Source organism: Diaphorina citri, unplaced genomic scaffold (genome assembly GCF_000475195.1).
Source record: "Diaphorina citri unplaced genomic scaffold, Diaci psyllid genome assembly version 1.1 scaffold43, whole genome shotgun sequence".
Taxonomy (NCBI): Eukaryota; Metazoa; Arthropoda; class Insecta; order Hemiptera; family Psyllidae; genus Diaphorina; species Diaphorina citri.
Genome location: NW_007377480.1, coordinates 304,154 through 325,927, shown reverse-complemented (window position 1 = coordinate 325,927; position 21,774 = coordinate 304,154). Strand labels below are relative to the sequence as shown.

The 21,774-nt window shown below is 37.1% G+C and overlaps 1 protein-coding gene and 2 long non-coding RNA genes across 7 annotated transcripts in view; 1 reads left to right on the top strand and 2 right to left on the bottom strand.

Moving 5' to 3' along the window:
- Positions 1-4,473: 4,473 nt before the first annotated feature.
- Positions 4,474-21,774, bottom strand: part of LOC103514428 (sodium/hydrogen exchanger 9B1-like) — a 44,554-nt gene continuing 27,253 nt past the window's right edge. For 3 of the 5 annotated variants that reach the window (XM_026827202.1, XM_026827210.1, XM_026827216.1), the window contains exons 4-10: positions 10,245-10,571; positions 9,781-9,963; positions 9,049-9,230; positions 6,399-6,511; positions 5,850-6,014; positions 5,332-5,475; positions 4,474-4,623 (exon numbers count right to left, since the gene is read on the bottom strand). In XM_026827202.1, the coding sequence (XP_026683003.1) occupies positions 4,489-4,623; positions 5,332-5,475; positions 5,850-6,014; positions 6,399-6,511; positions 9,049-9,230; positions 9,781-9,963; positions 10,245-10,571 (1,249 nt within the window). In that variant the 3' untranslated portion in view covers positions 4,474-4,488. Of the gene's footprint in view, positions 4,624-5,331; positions 5,476-5,849; positions 6,015-6,398; positions 6,512-9,048; positions 9,231-9,780; positions 9,964-10,244; positions 10,572-11,532; positions 11,734-12,264; positions 12,555-21,774 lie in introns of those variants that run through there. The other 2 variants (XM_026827197.1, XM_026827220.1) reach the window with 2 other exon arrangements.
- LOC113469517 lies at positions 4,582-13,197 on the top strand. The gene is made up of 2 exons (XR_003392898.1): positions 4,582-4,654; positions 13,030-13,197. It is a non-coding gene; the product is annotated as an uncharacterized LOC113469517 (long non-coding RNA).
- LOC113469514 lies at positions 7,073-8,880 on the bottom strand. Its single transcript, XR_003392897.1, has 2 exons — positions 7,681-8,880; positions 7,073-7,650 (listed from the first exon to the last, which is right to left on the bottom strand). It is a non-coding gene; the product is annotated as an uncharacterized LOC113469514 (long non-coding RNA).

Sequence of the window (21,774 nt, the reverse complement as noted above, 5' to 3'; positions counted from 1 at the left end):
CTTTTTTTTTTTTATTTATTTTTATTAAGGATACTGGGTAGTCGTATTGTATTTTCTTTCTTAAGAACAATAAAATACGACTGCCCAGTATTTTTGGCTGGCTCCTAGCCCCCTTGAGGAGCCCGGGCAAATGGGATGCTCCCCCTCCTTGTGAATTGCCCTGGGCTTCATTACAGCAGGAGTTGCATGTCGAAAGTTTGTTAAACCACACCTTGATGGTTAGCCTTGACTTTTGACCTTGGCATAGATGGAATTGGGACTCTGTAGTGTTATAAAGAAATAAACAATACTAATGGGTATAAAGTAAAGTTAACTAAAGTAAAAATAAAGACGTATACTTTGAGCAGAGCAGTACTTTACTTACCTATCTAGAAGTATAAAAGAGACAAAGCTATACATAGAAGAGAGACACACGAAAACTGAATGAAAATAAGCTTTAAGCTAAAGTTTTTCTTCTAGTTATAAACTTTAAATAGAATGAAATGTACATTACCCCGTTCTACGAAATCTCTCTTTCTCCACTTGGAATTGTCCTAAATTTTCTTTTAGGGAAAAAAAGTAAAAAACTCTGCTTTTAGTCTCTTACTTTCTCAAATTGATGTAGAGGTAGGATAGGTATAGTTGTAGGTAGGTATTTTGTATTCTTAACAGTCTGCAGTGTGTACTTTTCAGGGAAATGTGATAAAAAAAAAGAGATTCCTCTACTTTCTATTCTTCTATTGGTCAACTCTCTCAGAAAATTTGGCCTGGCGCATTGCCCGTTTGAAAAGCACAAACATGCATTCCATTCTACTCGTGAGTTTGGTGTGACAAACTACACGATTTCTATCCTCATTTGTCTGTTTATAAGTCCGATTAAATTTCGAATGTATTGAGCCATTGGAATGCAAAATAAATAAAGATGTAGCGGACACTCTGTAGTGCAGGGGAAGGTATCTGTGTATTACTGTAGGTATTGTGTATGTAGGTAGGTATTATGTCTGTTGGAACTCGCGGCTGAGTGGCGTCTTCATAGACTCTTTTGTTGTTGTTGACTCTGTAGTGCAGGGGAAGGTATCTGTGTATTACTGTAGGTATTGTGTATGTAGGTAGGTATTATGTCTGTTGGAACTCGCGGCTGATTGGCGTCTTCATAGACTCTTTTGTTGTTGTTGTTGTTGTTGTTGTAGCGGTTTAGCTGCACCGAGAGGGGTTGATGGTCTCTAGTCAAGATTACTTGGCCCGTCCGTTTTTCTTCTAGTTATAAACTTTAAATAGAATGAAATGTACATTACCCCGTTCTACGAAATCTCTCTTTCTCCCTCTCTCTCTCTCTATCTCTCTCTCTCTCTCTCTCTCTCTCTCTCTCTCTCTCTCTCTTTCTCTCTATGTCTCTTCTTCATTTTCTTCTTTACTTCTCTCTCCCTTTCCTTTATTTTTCTCCCTATGATCTCCCTCTCTTTCTTTCATACCTACCCTCCTTTCCTTATTTCTCTCTCTCTCTTTTCCTCTCCGTCTCTTTCTCTCTCTTTATTTATCTTCTCCTCTCCTACCTTCTTCCTTTCTTTTCAAGGCAACTTTGTCTATAAGTCTATATGAACTTTACCATATCACAATTGTCACAAAGTGGGTTATACAAAATAGACATGATAACAGTAGGTACATACGTAGCTTTATATACTCACCTACTTTTCAACCTACCCATTTACCCACATCCACACACAAACCCACAGTCATGCATGCAGAAAACAAAGATATTGCTTCAGCAAAATATAGAAGTGACACGGAAAGCTCATGTTGCATTCATGTGACGTCACAACACAGAAGACACGTTCTTTTCCAAATGATATTTGTATGAAAACTCATATCTACAAATATCATTTGAGATAAAAACTCCTAGTGATATGGGGAGTTGGCGACTCAGTAACAATTTGAAAGGTAGCTTTTCAACTGCTACACGGAGAGAGAAAATAGGGTGCCGCAAGCCTAACCGAGTGACTGGGTGCCGGCACTCTAATATTGAACTCTAGAATATCAGGAAGCTCGGCGCTTTACTATACAGAATTCCAACAACCTAAATGTTGCAATGTTGACTCACTTTTCTGAGTCAAAGAAAGTCAAATTTCAAGCACAAAGTTGAAGGACTGGAAGTCGACAAAGGAAGGCTACGAGTATGATGCGATGAAAATTGAAGGAGGAAAAAATCTCTTTGAGAAGAAACCCAAACAAAAAAGTAAAAATAAAACAATAAAAAGAAATCTCTAGCACAAAGGAAAAGTAAAACAAGGAGAAACGAGAACCGTAACGAGAAAGAAAGAGTGAGAGATGGAGAAAGAGGTAGAGAGAGGGAAAGAGAGAAAGAGAAAGAATGAGAGAGATGGAGAGAGAGAGAGTGAGAGTGAGAAAGAATGAGAGAGAGAGTGAGAAAGAATGAGAGAGAGAGCAAGAGAGAGAAGTTAGGAGAACGAGATGAAAAGTTTGGGTAAAAGATAAAACTTCTGATATGAAATAATAAAACTTTGCAAGTTATATAAAAAGAAAAATTCGAGGCAAATATAATTATACTCAGTGGTGATTGGTTGTGTAGAATAACGTGAAAATCTTCAGGTACCTAGGTACCCTACGTTAATGTTGTTTATCCTGCCAGAATGAGACTGAAAGGTCCTTTTATTCCCTAAGTAGTACAGGATCTTTTAAGTATATTTCAGTTCGCAGGTAACGGCTGGGGGACTAGGTCTGGCTGTGGGACTTTCAACAGGGAGCATACCAGCCTGAAATTTCCCTTGCTAAAGAAATAGCAATGGTTGAGGGTTGAGTGCGAAGGGCATCCGCTCGTAAAATTTTTGTAGGAGGCTTTGAGAGGCTGACGAAAAACGCAGACCCCGTCTGAGCACGGGAAAAGGCGAGGAAGAAGAAGGTAACGGGCAACAGTTCATAGGTGAAGGCAATAGTTAGTACGATAGTACGTTGTTTTACGAGAATTTATCTTGAGTATGAATTTTACGTTAGAATTTAGAATACGCCACTGTGGTTTTAAAGAAAAGCTCGACATTGATTTTCCATTAGACCCTTTTCGGAAAATATTATTGTGCGAGGTCCTTTTGTACTTTGTCCTGTGTTGGGCCTTATCTTTATTTACCATAAGGGCATTGTCAATGTAAGAGGATATGAAAAGCATTTTCATTTTCCTTCTGTTCGTCCCTTTTGATATTATTTTCCAAAAGAAGGCAGATATCTTTCACGGGACATAACAATACACGACGAACATGAGTGTTTGTACTTTTACTTTGTAGAAGAAGAGAGAGAGAGAGATAGAGAAAGAGAGAGAGACCCAGACCGATGCTGAGCAAATTATCTCTCTGAAGAAAGTAGTCAAAAATTCAAAGTTCTCAACTAAGCTGCTCTAGGACATTAGTAGGACTCTGTATCCTGATAGCTAATAGGTGATAGGAGTTTTGTAAAACAAACTCCAGGGATTAGTTATAACTCCCCATGCTTGGGGATTTTCCTCAAACCCTGTGGGAAAATAACGATAGGTATAAAAAGAGGCTATCTGCAAAATCCCATTAGGCATCAGGCTATTTAAATGGGATTTTATTGGCAGGTCATACTAAACTTGGTTTTATACTATCCTTGATAAAAGAATTTATAGAAAGAATATAATAGGTTAAATAGGTGATGTAGGTCCCCAGTCCCTACTAATAATGTAGCTGTTGACTTTATTGTTATGTTTGTGTCATTTATTCAAGTCTAGACAGGTTGAGTTGGAAAAATAAACAAACAAACGAACAGAGAAACAAACAAATATAATATTATTTATAGCAGGGAGAACGCACGGACGGCCCGGCCCCCGGTTTTCGCTCTACAATTGCCTGAAAACGGCTCCCTGGTCTGTGGCGTATATCTCTTAGTAGCGTCATCAAATTTCGAGTTGGGGGGCGCTTTACTTGGATTTGACATGCTGCACTATTGTTGCACTAAATGACCATGAAGCATTGATCTATTTCAATACCAAATACGAGGAGGTATTACGGAAATACGAAACTAAAAGGAATACTTTCTTACTTTTCAGCAAAACTACCTTGTTATAAAGAGGGGGCGCTTTACTTGGATTTGACATGCTGCACTATTGTTGCACTAAATGACCATGAAGCATTGATCTATTTCAATACCAAATACGAGTAGGTATTACGAAAATACGAAACTAAAAGGAATACTTTCTTACTTTTCAGCAAAACTACCTTGTTATAAAGGCTTATGTACTTGGTCATCCAAAAAAGCCTTAAATAAATAAATAAATAAATAAATAAATAAATAATAATAATAATAATAATAATAATAAATTCATTTGGAGAATACTTGAGAAGACATCAAAGGGGAGCGTACAATATTTAACTCCCGGAAGGAAAACCCTATGAACAGTATGAACACAATCTGTGCATCTACATATTTTCAGAAGAACCAAGTGTCAATTCAGACCCATGTTAGGGCTGGAAAGGTCAAAGTTCTTCATAAGACATGGAATGTGGAATTTCTCCATACCTGAACGGTCGCCTTTGGTAGCCATGCGATGTTGACGAAAATCATTTCTTTCCAATTCAGGTTTGTCCCTAACAAACAAGTTGTGCAAGCTATCGCCCGGAACTGGAACACAAATATGGATTCTGTGTAAATGGTAGGTAAAAATTATCATAGGTAAGTCATGGTCAGGACCACAATCCGAGTTTCAACCTAGCCCAAATTTAACTCTTGGATTTAGCAATCTGATTGGTTGATTTCAAACTTTTTAGCCAATCAGATTGCTTAATCCAAGAGTTAAACTTAAACCAAGATAAAACTTAGATCATGATCTTGGCCATCAGACATTAAAAGAGAGTCGCAATTGAAAATATGCGAGTCCAAGTTCTGAACCATCGCATCGTGAGGACTAGGGCTTGTTCTTTTAATGTCATATAATAGGTGTATCTTCCCTTCGGAAAGGGACCACTAGAAAATTAACCACTGCTCCAATTGGAACAATCGAGCAATGTTCAATCTTCCAATGATCAGTGATCCGTTTCCCGAAAGGAAAATACGCCTAATCCCTCTTTGAACTACATATGAATACGGTAGCTAGACTAGTTTAGGATTCCTGCTCCCTATTTATAGTACCCCAGCGTAGGTATGCCTTTTGATCCTCAGTCGACGCAAACTTGAGCTAGGTATATTTGCTAAAGTTTTAGACGAGGAGGATTCAGCTCTAGATTTATTGAGCTTGTGAAAGAATCGTTAGATGAAATAAAATAAATAAATCTACATATTCAATGAATTCTAACTAATTGATAATAATGCTACGTGATGAAAAACACTCACTACAAGTCCACCAGCGAGAACAATAAGGCCTTGTCCAATCTGAGTTGCGTCAATTTGAGATAAGTCGATTTCAGCTCCGATCAGTCCGAACAGCGCTGGCTGCATGATTAGCCACAGACCACTGAATGCTGTGGCAACTGGATTCTGAAAAAATATGATTGACTTGTTGAACTAAACTAAACACTAAACTATTGGCATAATGCGACTCTGTGGGTTTAGCTGACAGTATAGAAAACAAGGTACATATGTATATTAAAATGAACATTAAATTAACATTAAATTGAACCATTAAGGACAAGTTAAAGCGCCTATAAAGGGGGGTAGAGAAACTACGTGCCCAATATATTTTATGGGATAACCGTAACCGCTTGAGAGATAGCTTGAGAGATTTAAAAGACTATGGGTGAAGGGACTTCTCGGGTTCATTTTTTACTTTCCTTTTTAAGAGAAAAATCAATACTTGAAAAAGCCTCTTATGAAACATAGGGTTATTTAACCATCTTCATCTTGAAACTTACGTAAGAATCGGACCATCCCTGCCATTTCCAGCACAGGCATGCTACAAACGCGGAAATAATACAGGATAGAGGACCTGCTCCATTATAACCAATCATTTGACTGCCCAGGACTGAGAACAAACCGCCTCCACCAATCATAAACACTCGCTTGAACACGACAAATTTCTGAAAACAAAACACTGGAATTAGTCACACATGGCGAGACCTAAAAAGTCATAATTGAATAAACTCATAATTATCCGATAAGGCTATAAAAATTAGTCTTACCACTTATCTGTATAGCCCGGATACCTATAAAGTTATGTATTTTATGAGGGTAAATGTCATAAATTTTGATTTGTGGTTGGTCCACTCCTAAGTTGTCTTCATATGTTTGTTTTTCTGTACTGGGTTTTCATATTATCCTATTGTTTAATATTAGGAAAGATATTCTTTTTTATTCTAGGTTAAATAGGGTTAATCATTACTGATTCCGATAGGTGATAATCTGATAATAATAATCGGCTAATCAATTGAAAGATTTTAGCCCCGCCCCCACCAAAAGCTTACATCTTCTTTATGAGGCAGCCAGGCAGAAATCAGTCCCCAAACTATGCCAAATAGAACACCTAAGGAGATTTCAATTGGTGCTTGAAGCAGTTGGTTTGTAATGTCAGCGTCACCTGAAATGACACAGAAGTCTTATTAATGTTAGGCTTTGTCGGATATTCACAGCTACTCCGTTAGAAAATATGTATATTTTATGTTGCTCATCCTCTTCAAGGACTTCAAGTCATGTTAGACATGATTCTCAAGGACTTAAAGACATGATTCTGTTGACCAACTGATTCATTTTCTTTGGGTAGCCCAGTCCATTCCCTCTTTTTGGGATGCTAAACCTGCCTAGGCAAAGCATGGCATTTATTCAAGGCAATATTCCTTGGAAAACCTTGTTTATTCCTTAAAGGAGTTCATTCCTCAACCAGGTGCTGACACTCTACTTACTCTTTCCTACATTCGTAGCGAATCCCAGGAAGATGCCGAACGCTGGGGGGGGGGGGGGGAATTGGTTTTGGAATGGTAAAGAAATTACCTTATGAGCCGTTTTTCCCTGCCTTTTAAATTGTTAAAAAAAAATTGGCGATTTTCACTATCATTTTTCAGAGAATTTCACCACCAATAAAAATAATTAGAGAAAAATACCTGGAAAAGAAGAGCAAAGAAACATTTTCTCCCATACTTTCTAGGTGCGTTGGACTGCGGATGTAAAAAGAAACTAATATATTTACCCAATAATAAGGTAGATATCTATTAAATAGGTACAAAGTTGGTAATGACTAAATATGATCCAAAAGGTTGAATATTAAATACACAAGTCCTCTATAATATTTTTCTACCTGTATTTTGAGATCACAAAAGGGAACAGAGAACTCGCACCTTCTTTTTGTTAGAAACTAATTACAGTTGAGAAAATAAAACTGTCAACAACTTTATTACAAATTAACATTAATCACAATAATCTCAATAAAGATAACATTCAGGGCTTGGCCCAACTAAATAACAGGAGTATTCAAATGCATTCGTTCCCCTTTACATCTATCAGGACAGTTTTACCTTACGAAATAAGGTTTCTTAATCCGATAACAATGAAGTCTCTATACGTGTAAATCTGTGCAATGATACACATTCAGATTTAGTGCTATCAGGTTACAGCGTTATCAGTACAATAACTGAATTACGCCCATCCGTACAGAAACTATAGAAAATCCTAAAGCTAGATTTAAAACAATGGAGAGTCAAATGACCGAACTATTGTTATGACCTATCATAATGACCGAACTATTGCTATGACCTATCATAGACTGTGAACGTACAATATGTTTATAAATATTGTTTATTCGTAGGTCGACTCAGTTGTAGGTCTGAACATAGCTTCAGCTAAAAACCATACACATTTAAAAACCTATAAACTAAAAACTACGTTAGTGTGGACGAGATTTGTACACCAATCTCATCATTATCTTGAGCTCTATACTCTCTATACTCAATTTATTTATCATTAATTCTATTGTTAAGCTCTTTAGGCCAGACACTCACTATCAGGTAGACCTGACGGCAGGTACAGCTTCCTGATAGTGAGTGGCTGACCTTGGCAATCTGGATATCAATCTCACATAGTATTTCCCACACAAATCTCACATGACAGTAGCGCGGTCTTATCATTAAGAAAAGTGTCAACTGGCGCTTAATCCCCAAATGATTAGAGAGCAGATTATACATATTTTCAAAATATACCTATTTTTAGGTAAGAAAATATTATTTTATTTTGGCTGCACAAGTGCACGAACTTACCTAACTAAATAGGTAAGTAATAAAAGTACACTTCGCTCTCTGCTGTCATAAAACAAGCTTGATAAGACCAGCCATTCACTTTCACCTGATGAGCACAGTGAGCACACACACACACACACACACACACACACACTATCAGGTAGACCTGACAGGTACGGCTGAAAAAGTCCGAATGTCAGGTCAACCTGATACCTGATGAGGACACACACTATCGGGTAGATCTGACTCTATCAGGTCTATCTGATAATGAGTGGCTGGCCTAAGAGCCAGTTGTCAGTTTTGCCTGAATACTCCTCGTGAAACGTGCAAAAACTTATGAAATAAAGATCAGATCTTGAAAAGGTTTTTTGTTGCACAGGTTGGTTCGATGTCACTAGACGGTACCAGTACTATACATCCAAGTGATCAATAGACGCCGCTATCTGTGAGTTGGAAGGCTGTTGATTTTTCTCTTTCGATGGTTCGTTCGTCAGCAGTCGTGTCCCGGAGAATGCAATGCCTATCGCACCCACGGGAGCAGTCACCAGGATGGACAGGACTGCAATCGTGAGCACTCCGCGCCCGAAGGAAAGTTCTTGTAAGTAGGTGGGGTATTCGACACTGTCGGCGGGCGGGGGTGAGTTGTTTTTCAGTATGTCGAGTGCTACTGACCCCAGAGCGGCCTGTAGGGACAGTAAAATTGCGGAAGAAGTTAGTAGGAATTCTTGCCCAGAAGGAAAATAAAATGGCGAAAAAAAATTCCCTCTTTTTGGGATGCTAAACCTGCCTAGGCAAAGCATGGCATTTATTCAAGGCAATATTCCTTGGAAAACCTTGTTTATTCCTCAAAGGAGTTCATTCCTCAACCAGGTGCTGACACTCTACTTACTCTTTCCTACATTCGTAGCGAATCCCAGGAAGATACCGAACGCTGAGATAGCGACAATGTCGTCCAAACTAGAGGCAGCAATGACCATGGTGGAAATTCCTTTACTTTCTCCGTATCCCTCTGAGGACAATTTGAGAAGCGTTGGCACAACGACTGCCGGACTTACTGCACTCAGTACAAATCTGGAATCAAATCAAGATAAGGTAGGTTCTTTAAGTCGACGCCGCGCTGATGTTCATTGTTTACACTGGATCAACATTTTCGGTCTTACGAAGCGACGTCGCTTCGTGGTACAACGCGACATCGCTCAATCAAATTTAAACATTTGGGTATATATGTAACTTCAAAAGGACAATTTATTACTACTATGTAGATTACTAAAATTTATTACTAAACCGCAGCCTTGGTTCTGAATTTTACGATTTGAAAATTCAAAGCAACGTACCCCAGCACTGGAGGTAAAGATAAATAAGTACAGGATGTCAGGGTTTTGGTATGGAACACTTGGAACAGTGTTTACCAAAAACACAGGAGTGTTTTTGAAGGAAAATTCAAAGCAACGTACCCCAGCACTGGAGGTAAAGATAAATAAGTACAGGATGTCAGGGTTTTGGTATGGAACACTTGGAACAGGGTTTACCAAAAACACAGGAGTGTTTTTGAAATATTATGATCTGATTTATCCTATGTCTTTAAAAGTAACTCATGTCAACGTATTTTGTTATTACTTACCCCAGCAGGAATCCCCATACCCAAGGCATTCCCAGTATGAAGTAGCAACACACAGCGGCTCCAGTTGCTTCCACGATGCATGGAATGAAGGCAAGCTTTAGAACGACAAAGCTCAACTTCTTCAAAGCCTTCGCATCTAATCCTAGACCGGCTTTGATTAAGATCACAGTTAGTGCAATTTCCCTGCAAACCAAACGAGACTAACATTAGAGGATGGAAGTCGAAATGGTTGATACTAATAGTGTTGGGTGGATATCGAATCACACTAAAACAACTTGTTTCCAGTCCTCGTCAGTCCATGATTTACATACTTCTGGGCATTAATTTTAATATTTTTAATTATTGGGTTATTCCGTAGATGATGTAATTTTTCCTATTTTCTTGTTCCACGGCTCTGTAACTGTCATTCAAACTACGCAGCTACGGGGAAAAATGACACCATTTTGCTGACCCAGCAGGCTTACCTGGTAGTGACTACGATTTCTCTGTATGTACCAGACACCTCAAAGAACTTGATGTTCCTCAGCACTATCCCCGTCACCAACATGCCCAGCAAGGGAGGGAGGTTTACATGGGACACAATGATGCCGGCAATATGGGCGGATACAATAAGCGTAAGGAGCTTTAACAGTTGACCTCCCGGGGCCACTTCCTCCTTCACCAGGGTGTACAGGAGACCCCATGAGACCAGAAGACATATGACCCATCCTAGTAGACGGAGCACGTAGAGATTTTTGGGGCCGAACGGTTCCGTTATGATTCGCCTTATCCTGGACGGAGGTTTCTTCTCTCTGAAACAAGAAATAAACAGTTTTGTTTTTACCATAACTATTTATTTATTTAGACTCTTTATTGGTTATAATTCAATGTCCACAAATATGTAAAAGAAATTACAAACATAGGGCGAAATTATTGCCTGGGGCAATCTCTACCATTCAACCCTGCCATAACTACACAATGAAACACTTTCTGTGATATCTCATGGTATATCTGCATTTGTTAATAAGATGAAATGCTAATAATACGGGTGTTTCATTCCTTACTTTGAATCGAATCAATTAGTGAGTTTTGTCTCTCGTTGATTCAAATTCTGAATGCATCAAGCTTATCGAGAGGGAAGTGACCGTCAATAATTTCAACGATAACCAGACCTATAAAACTGAACATGAGCAGTAGTGCAGAAGTATAGCGACTGTTTTCAACTTTATACCAGTATGTAGATGTGGATAGATACTTCTTTGAATATGAACGATTCTCTAAATCATCTGGGTGGTACATTTTAAATAAATTAATAAATTATCATATTACATAATACTTCCATTCGGAGAGACGTAGATTGGATGCAAAGTAGCAATCCACAACGCGTTATTTTTGATCAAATGAGTTTTAAGTATGGTTTTGATTGAGTTTGTCTACTTGCCTATTTGTTTTATAATTCTTGATGTTTTGTACAATTTCAATAAAATTTGGCAACAATGTATGTACATAATATTAATATTACATAGTTGGCAACAATCAACAATGCCAACACCTAATCATAATAAGTGTTTCCTAATTAGATTTTGGACATTGTTGCGCTTTTGAGGGCTCCGTAATAGTCTTTCGTTGAACCAGTTGTGGAAGATAGAGTTCATATATTAATAATATAACATACAAGAAAGTAACTTAAAGATAAAACAGTTTCCATTCGTGCAAGATGCCCAAATACCCAGTGCACTTAAACAGACGTTGAAATAAGATGTGATAATCTACCTGGGAGAAATGGCTTCATAGCAAATATCCTGTGTAAAACTGTGGGCCAAGAGCGTTCTTTCATCGGACATTGCAAAGCGATCCGATCACTACATTTTAACCAATTGTGTTGAAAAAAATAAACAACTTAGCTTCGACGAGATAAAGTTACGTCTGAGCACCAAAACCTTGTACTCCGTTCCATTTCAGATGCTGAATCAAACTGAATGCTAAACGACAGACCGGTGAGAAAAAATGAAGCAGGTTTGTTTTGGACTCGCTGGGAAAAATGCCAACTTTTGATAAGCCAAAGAAGTACTTGAGGTAGGCTATTAACTGAGTAGCAGTCACGTGATTTGTAGCCTCCGGCACAGAATGTGCTGGATTAAACTCTTCATATAAAAGTAGCCATGTCCACACGCCACACGATTCATGCAGTGATACAGACATCCGGTGAAATAAAACCGGTATGGAAAGATGTGTCCACACCACGAAAAATATGCGAGGGGGTTCTTGCTTTCTTGTGCTATATCGCTTACTTCTACAATGATAAAGTGACATGTTTGTACAAATTGTATGCTTTTCATGCAATATTCAGTATGGTGTTTGGATTGTTAGAATAAACAAGGTTTTCTTGAATATTTTCCATAGTAGGAAAAAGGTTGGAAAATTTGCCGATATAGTAGGAAAAAACTGTGATACGTATAGATGTATAGAAGAAAGAGAAATGAAAAATCGATAGCACATAAATACCTTTTGTTCGAGCTTGGTAGAGGTGTCACTGGGGTGGAATTGCAGTTCGGATTAAATCCAGGATTATCGGGTTTATAGCTGGGGTTGTAAATATGGGACACTTCGATATTCTTGGAAATATCCAGCTCAGCTGGTCCTACACTGGTGAGGGTTACACTGCTGGTTACCTCCATGGAGAAGTTATTATTATGGTGTGATTAAGAAAAATTTAGAATATTCGAACATTTGTGCGAAATGTACTCATGTAAATTTGGTCCTGTTAGTGTTCAAAATCATCCTTATCTAGAAAAAAATTGGGGTCTATTCATAATATCTACTGTGAAGAAATTTCATTGTTATTATTTCAATAAGAATTTAGGAATCATATATATATATATATAATATTTTTTTTTTCTTCTCCTACTTTGTATCTAATATCTACCTATACCTACCTACATTCTTTTAAACCTAAAAAGATAAAGAAGCATAAAAAAATAATAAATACACAAAAGAGTTTTTTAGTGGCTAGGTATATTATGATCCTATTCGCGCATTCAGAAAATAATAAAAATAGCTAATTAAATAAATAAATAATTGATTTGCACTATTAGGATTTGGAGATGTGAACACAACTTATGAAAGGAATTTGCACAAAAATTGCACTTCTACCTATTACAAAAGATGGAACATGTAAAGAAACAATTTAACGAAAGGATTTCACAAGTAATACTTTACTCTTTATTATTAATTAGGATTTCACTTTACTTTTTTTTATTCATTTTACAGATGACTGATGGATGTGGAAAACTCAGCCATAGATGGACTGGACCCGCATGACGCATTATGAAAGCATGGCGTTGCATATCAAACTATAAACTACATTTAGAAAAGATAAAACCACACAATCATATTGTCCCTATTGGCATGTACGAGTGACGCTTATCATGGCCAAGGTTTGTATGAGGTATCTAGAAGAGTAAGCTTCGATACCTTATTGTTCTTCAGAGCCTATACTTCTGTGAATAGCGATTTGAATCACCCAGTGATCCATAGTGATCCATGTTTAGGGTATGTTTTCTGAAGACATTTATCTAAGTTCAACACAAACAAAGTGAAGTAAAAGAGTCTTGAGTCAAATTTGCAGATATTGCATACCCATATCAAACTATAAACTACATTTAGAAAAGATAAAACCACACAATCATATTGTCCCTATTGGCATGTACGAGTGACGCTTATCATGGTCAAGGTTTGTATGAGGTATGTAGAAGAGTAAGCTTCGATACCTTATTGTTCTTCAGAGCCTATACTTCTGTAAATAGTGATTTGAATCACCCAGTGATCCATACTGATCCATGTTTAGGGTATGTTTTTTGAAGACATTCTAAATTCAACACAAACAAAGTGAAGTAAAAGAGTCTTGAGTCAAATTTGCAGATATTGCATAGTTCCGATCTTCTTTTTCTTCGCCTTTTTCCAGACGGTTTCGGGCGTTTTGGCGTCTATCGTCAGCTTCTCAATCAGCCCTAGCTAGGGTGATTGCTTAGGTTTTGGCTACAATTGTTGAATATTGCATAAGGCCGATAGGTGCATCATGAAGTGTCATAAAAATGAGCTGATGACAAATCGATAGCAATCTAGCATTAGTCAGAATCAAGTGCCATATCCTCCGGTTTTTGCCTCAACTATGTTGTTCAGTCATCATTATCAGTTTATCAGAGGTTTATATGGATTGAATTTTACTAAATTTTCTCTTGAATCCTCATTGTGCTGTAAGATGTAATAGGATGAACTCTTTCAAGTATGACCCTGTCGATCAGTCCCATGAATAGGAGTGACTGGGAACTGCATTAAATTATAATGCCAACAAACATTCAGTAGATTGTATAGTCATCAAACTAAACACATTCAATGGACAAATTATCCGTTGTAAACTATCGCGGTTCACTTTTCACTTTCAGAGACCTGGATTTGCTTCTGGTTTCGAAAGTGAAAAGTGTTAAGCTGTAGTCGACGCCGACTGAAACCTTACACTACCTCGACAACATAGATTCACCTCGTCGATCGATGGTTTCGATTATGTGTGGATACTCCTGTAGAAAGGCTACCTATAAGATTTAGGTGCCTACTTATTTTTGACTTAATTTTTGAGTGTCTTAACCTAGTTTGTGTATCTGAATTACTAATGAATCATTATATGACACAACATGTGTAAGCTCGCCTACCTATGCTTAATAATTCCCTTTTCGTGACTTTCTGTATGTCCCTCATTACCTTTAACATTTAGCTTTACATTAAGTCCACTTTCATTAAATGCTCATAAAGGATGCCTGAGTAAGTTTCAATTATATTGGTTTCATTTACATACGAACTTACTGCAACAGGCAACTGAAACATCATATTGTTTCCTATTAGAAGTAAAAGGTGCACTGGTATCAAAATTATTTTCACAGTAGCTATACAATTCTATTTTGTTCTCGTTTTAAACCATGGATCACATTTTCTGCAAATCTCACGTTCAACATGGAGTGCGAGATAAAGCACAACCAGTTTCACTTTGTTGATAGGAGTTATCTACTTTCATATGGTTTTCCGCAATTTCAATTTCAAATATGTGTGTTCCCTCACAAATCGAAACTTCCAAGTGTGCTGCGGTTTGGGTTTTCAATCAGTTTGATTCTTTAGGGTTTTTTTTTTTTTTTTGTCATAGAATTACCTACATTATTACTCATTAGGTCATTAGTGTAAGAAATCAAGAATGACGTTTGAAACTTGGAACACATTCTGATTTCGTAATACCTACCTAGGTTTTCCTTCGCAGCTACTTTTGATCCTTTTATACAAGTCAATTTGACATTTTTGACACAAGTTAGGTTAATTACTACCACATGAATTTCTCTGATGAAAGATTAAATATTGAAAAAATATTTTCAGTATTCTTTCGTCAATACCAGACTTTACTTCCATAAGAACGTGGTCTATGAAGAAATACGCCTTGTGATGATTATGCAATGTGTATGGCTTGAAGTTCTGATGGAAATGTATTGCTTGAAGTCTAACAATAAAAAAAAAACACGGAGTTATTTTTGTGATACTGATCTGGTCGTGGCGTGGTCTCCACGTTCAAGTTATTATTATTTATTAGCTTTGAATTTCATTTAATAAAAGACCAGAAAATCCTTTCCAGTACCTTAAAACCAGTCCCTCCCAAAGAAGGATGAAAGATTTGTGGGTAGATAATGGTGTTCTCCTTCTTATGAACATCCTGTCTGTTCTTTTCATAAATGGTTTGGAGGTACCTACCGTTCAAATTGGTATTAAACCTGTCAACCAGTAAGTAACTGGATTATTTTCATTTATTTATTTTTTCTTTCACAAGGGTACTTACAAAGTACAAACCATTAATGAAAAGAACATGCACATGAGAGAAGAGTGGGTTTCTTTGAGGTAAAATCCCATATACAACATTTCGAGTTTCAATTAGGTATTGATTTTTTATGTTCCTGGTACACAAAATAATGCGTAATATTCTGCAGCAGCTACTGGCAGCCAGTAGCCAGTCTTTAAAGGGTTCAAAGAAGAAAAAAAGGTCTTATTACTTTCCTTATCCCAAAATATTTTTGACAGATATGGAACATGAAGTTTGACTTTTAAAAAAATGGAAATGCAACAAGTCAGAGTGTACTCACCTCTCACTCCTCTCAGCAAATATTTCTAATGAAAACATACCATCCTGACCCGACTAAATGGACACAGTGACACTATAAGACTACTGGAAAACATCAAGGACATAATGGGAACCCAGAAACCTCTGCTTCCAATGGAGGTCAATATAGGGTTGTAAATAATTGACTAAAGGGGAGGAACCCACCTTTCTAATAGATAGTTACAGTTCGAAGTTTTTAATAATAGCACGGCTCTTGACCAAAAAGGCGTGTTATACACAGGCTTAGGGTTTCTACAGAGATAGCCCCTTGGCCGAAAAAAGGATGGCCACTTGGCTAATATGTAGATATTTAATCAACCAAATTGGAGGAACCCACCTCTTTTTCCAGTAGAAAGTTTAAGTTCAAACTTAATGGCACAAAGTCATGGTTAAAAATAGAGAATACACACACACAATTGTTTTTCTAATTATTCATAAAGAATAAAGATAAGTAAGTACTTAAGTAAGTGATAGAACTTTCAAATCCCAAGTATTGCAGATTGCATGGTATCACCGGTATGGGTAAGATCACCTTGAGTGGCTTTTGTGGTATCTTGCTGTATTTTTTTTTTCCACTTTCTTGAAAGTATCTTTAATATCTTTTTGAGCCGCCTTCTTTTGTCGTTCAACATGAAAATTTAAAATAATGGAAATGAATGGGTAGATACCTAGGTAGGGCGAGGGGTTGAGCGGTTCACATTAATTTTCTAGAAGAAATGAAAAGCAACAAGACCAAACATTGTCCAAGCAAATGGTGAGAATAGGAGTAAAAGTATGAAGGTGCGCCTACCCTACAGGCAACCGAAGTGAATCGACTAATCGACATCGATTGGAACCCATATACCTACGACATTTTAAAGTGGTTGGGTGGAAGAGCTCCTCCAGGAAAACCCTTAAAAGAAAGCCATAAAAAAGGAATATATGGCGGAAAGAAAAATTCAGATTCTTTAGCGTAGACTTGTTTCAGCCGATGTCGATCAACTAGAGTACGGATGCTGCTTTAAAAACAATGCAAATGAGACTGGAATACTCGTAGGTTTTCCCGAGAGACACAAATGATAGAAAAGATATATCTGTGAAAATATTTCTACTTCGTCCAAAATAAAGACTGTTTCCCCAATGGCTGCACTCATTCATAATGCATAGGGCGACCTCTGACTAATGTATGCACAATTACGTGTGTGAATCCTCTAGCTCAAGTGTACTATAATACTGTCAAGGTTACGTTCAAGTGCCCAAACATGGCATTATCCCCCCTTGACATATCCAGGTAAATTACGAACTCATTAGGTTTCTATTCGGTCATAGAGAGCTCAAACTGATTTCGTGAAATGTTAGGGTACCTCCATTGAATAGATTATTGAATTATAGGAACAAATTATAAGTTCTAACGAATAGATAGAATCTGTAGGTACATCTAGGAAGAACTAGTTGGTAGGTATTTTAATAATATGAAATCACAAAACAGTTCGTAAATTGCCTATTCAAATTTTTATGCAGGTGTGAATTTAGAAGTTATAGAAAATAAATTCCAATTGAGAAGGAACCTTTTTGATTGTTTGTTATTAGAGGTATTCGAGCGAGTAATATCATGTAATATGTAGGTACTTAGGTGTATACTCGTGATACCTAAGTAACCCAATAACATTGGAATGTTGTTTGAAAACATTGATTGAGCTATTTCCACAGCATCGCATAAACGCACTATCGATATGGAAATAATTGCTGATGCTGATAAGGTGTTATGGAATCTAACGCTAGGAATAATAGTCAAAGAGCCTCGCCTCGGGATAGAGAAGTAAATGGTTTATAGGAGATATTTATCCATTTATGATATTACATATTCTAATTTATTTATGCGTATTTTAATTTATTGGATGTTTGAATTATTTTAAGATAGGCAACAACATCCATCAGCTTCCCAAGTAGCGTCGAATCGTATATTTTACCATTAGCCTCACCCATTTCTTCATGACCAAGTCCATGAAAAAATTGTTTGTTTCGTGTCATGTCATGTAATCATGATCCTCCACAAAAACACAAATGTGAAAAAAAAGGCCAAGTTCCTATCCAAAAATGTCGCCCTATAAAAGTTGTGAGATCAGAAAATAAAGGCCAAATTTTTGACATTTTTGGATAGGAACTTGGCCTTTTTTTACATTTGTGTTTTTGTGGGGGATTTTCAAGCCGTCCTTTCTACCCTTTTCCTTAGAGCTAGAACTTCGGAATTTCGCACGCATAATAAGCAAATACTCGTATAGGTTAACATTATGAATTTTGTGATATTACGCGGAAAATTAACGGAGTTATGATGATGGGGGTAAAAATGTGTCGAAATGTTTCGTGTAATATACACACTGGCGTGCTCAGGCCCGAACTTGCCTGGCGCATTGCCGTGCGCCTAGATCTCAGAGAACTCGTGTCTCTGTAGGGCTTAAAGGAAATCATGACCATTACACAGACTAAGATAAGAAAATTCAAGCTACTTGACGATATCGATTTCCAAACCGCAGCCATGGTAGTATTTCAAGGTGTTTCTACGACACCTAAACAAACAAGGTACAAGTGTTCAACTGGTAATCCGTAACCTAACGCATTGCATCATGACTCACACATCGGAAATTTAAAATAACACTAGCAGTAACATGATAAGGAAACAACGTCATTCGGTATCAAGTTTGATCCACAGGCAACACGGGAATAGAAAACCGAATCAATTTCATAAGTGCTTTACACAATTCACATCTCACCATGGGTAATTAACTAATCAATTTGCCAGTAGAATTTTGCTTCTGTAAGAAAACAGAGCCAGAAGGAAAACCCAAGGTACCGATCCTCTACCTGCAATAATTCTTTCGATTTTGCAATGATCAAATAATCACTTCAGCAAAATTTTCTGACCATGACAATTCCTGTTCCTCTTCATGAAAATTAATGTTCCTCTTGAGAAAACTTTGACATTTTCCGATCAGCCAGTACATGAAGACTTTGTCTACTATATCGTCTATTTTCTATTTAATCCTTTCATCTCTCTGAAAATCCAGATCAACCAAGTGCAGAAAAATAATTGCAGATTAATATGCGGTATGTCTAGTACTCCGCAATAGCATGTTGCACGATGCTGTGGTAATGCATCATAATTATAGCAACAACAAAACATCTTAGCCTACGTTTATAGGTATAGGTAGTTATACACATTAGATTCCCAGCCCAGTATCACTGTGATTTGAATGATGATCATGTTTTGTCGTCTCAGCCAGAGGCGTAGGTACTGCTTATGTTAGGTAGGAAAGGCCCTAGATATCAGGTTATTAAATATGAATGTTGCAAATCAATAAATTATACCTACAGCTAGTATTGGAAATGTGTAGACAAATATTTTGGTAGGTAAATGAAAATTTGAGGCCAAAAATGTACATCACTATACTCGTAATGGACATATTCTGTAAGATAAGAGACAAGAAACCCATTGTGGTCTCTTATCATTATCACCCATTTGGTGAGGGACATACAACGGGATGAGCATGCTACAACACAGACTACATGAGTCTAACGTAGCTATCTTATTGCTACGAAGTAAAAATGACGGTAAAACGCTCATCTTTTCCTATGCATAAGACATCCAATTCTTTAAAGTTTTGGAAATTGTTAGGAAAGGTCTTGCATATAACGTCTCCAAACCTTGACGTTTCACATGGGATTATGGGATAATGAGGCACCATGCCTTTCCCCTGGAACTCCTACGTGTCTGATATGCATAGTGTGTTTATGTTTACGTTTTTGTTTGCTGAGGTCAAGGCAAGGCAGTGTGCTTGGGACTAATGTTTTCATTTAGTTAAGGAGTATAAACCTGTACCGGGACAGATTTGTACAATGTTGCTTGGAGCTTCAGGTTCCCAGCTATTTCTGCCGTCCTTAACTCTAATTCTTGCTTTTTTCATGGTTTTTACTTTGAGATCTCTGTCGTCTCTTGTTGTTTTGGTCGAATCGTGTAACCAACTTTTTTAGTTTTATGTCTGTCATTAAATTGACAAATATACGACCATCATGAGTAACGAGATAAGCGCATGTGTAGGTTTAGGAATAGGTTTTACCTGGATTCTTCTTCTGATAGGACCTTCAATTTTTTACGCGGTAATTTTCCTAAAGACTTCTTGGGACTAGAAATATTGGTGCATTGTCAATACCCATGCATTGCATTTAATTATTTAATTATCATCATAAAAATTCTGCCTGAAGGTTAAAATGTTGAAATGATATTTGAATTTCGTTGACGAGTTTTTCTTATTTGTATTTCAGGAAGCAACAAAAACCCCAGCAAAGGAAAGAAAATAAGAAAGGGTAAGTAAAGGATATTTTTTAGCTTGTGGCACCGGTAATTCTGGAGTTAACTGTCTGAAGGTTTTTTTCGCCACACACGGACTGTCAGACCTGGGATTGTCAGACGGTCCGAGCGTGAATGACTGGCATAAGTTAATTTGACGAATTTACAAATCTAACAACATAGGAGACCTAATTACCTACTGTATCCTGAGTACTTTGCGGTCTCAGAGGAAAAAACAAATACCTACTGTATGTAGAGAAATACAATTCAGGATCACACAGAAATACATGATCTAGGCATAATTCGGCAAATGTGATTGCTGTAGACAATACATCATTTAGCTAGGTCGTACTTAATTTGACGAATTTACAAATCTAACAACATAGGAGACCTAATTACCTACTGTATCCTGAGTACTTTGCGGTCTCAGAGGAAAAAACATATACCTACTGTATGTAGAGAAATACAATTCAGGATCACACAGAAATACATGATCTAGGCATAATTCGTCAAATTTGATTGCTGTAGACAATACATCATTTAGCTAGGTCGTACCCAACAGGAATGATTGCAAAATAACAATAGAAAAAGTGGAAATAGACAACCGTGATTGTCGACCTAACCTTGGCACCACCCATCCTCATTGATTTTTGTTTTATCGTTGACTCTAAATGGACTACCCGCTATTGTTTGATTTTGATACGATAATGTCTAATCTTGTATTAAGTATACTAATGAGTATTATTTTGACGATTAGTCAAATTTCGTAATGATCTTATTGTCATTATTAATTGTGTTTAAGTTTATATTACCTACCATAATTTTGATACGATAATGTCTAATCTTGTATTAAGTATACTAATGAGTATTATTTTGACGATTAGTCAAATTTCGTAATGATCTTATTGTTATTATTAATTGTGTTTAAGTTTATATTACCTACCATAGCTTAGTTTATGTTGGCTATGCCGATATTCCGTGCAGTAATGATATTGATACCTAATAATACCATATCGAGCTCTAAACAGTTAGGTACCCGTGGCCCATCTATGAAGGACTTCTCGCTTCTCGGTTTTTGTCCGTCAAAAGTATCTAGGAGAGGACAAGATAGCTAGGTACTTTTTCAATAACCTAGACTGTACTTAGTTCCCTATAACAAAGTCCTACAGACCACTACATAGTTGTACTTGTCGTTATAGGCGTGGAATCGTGGATATAAGTAGGTCTATCGCTGAGATCTAATCGATTTAACAAATTTGCCAATTGCCAAATACTCTTAAAGGGGTGGGGAGTTTATGTTGGCTATGCCGATATTCCGTGCAGTAATGATATTGATACCTAATAATACCATATCGAGCTCTAAACAGTTAGGTACCCGCGGCCCATCTATGAAGGACTTCTCGCTTCTCGGTTTTTGTCCGTAAAAAGTATCTAGGAGAGGACAAGATAGCTACTTTTTCAATAACCTAGACTGTACTTAGTTCCCTGTAACAAAGTCCTA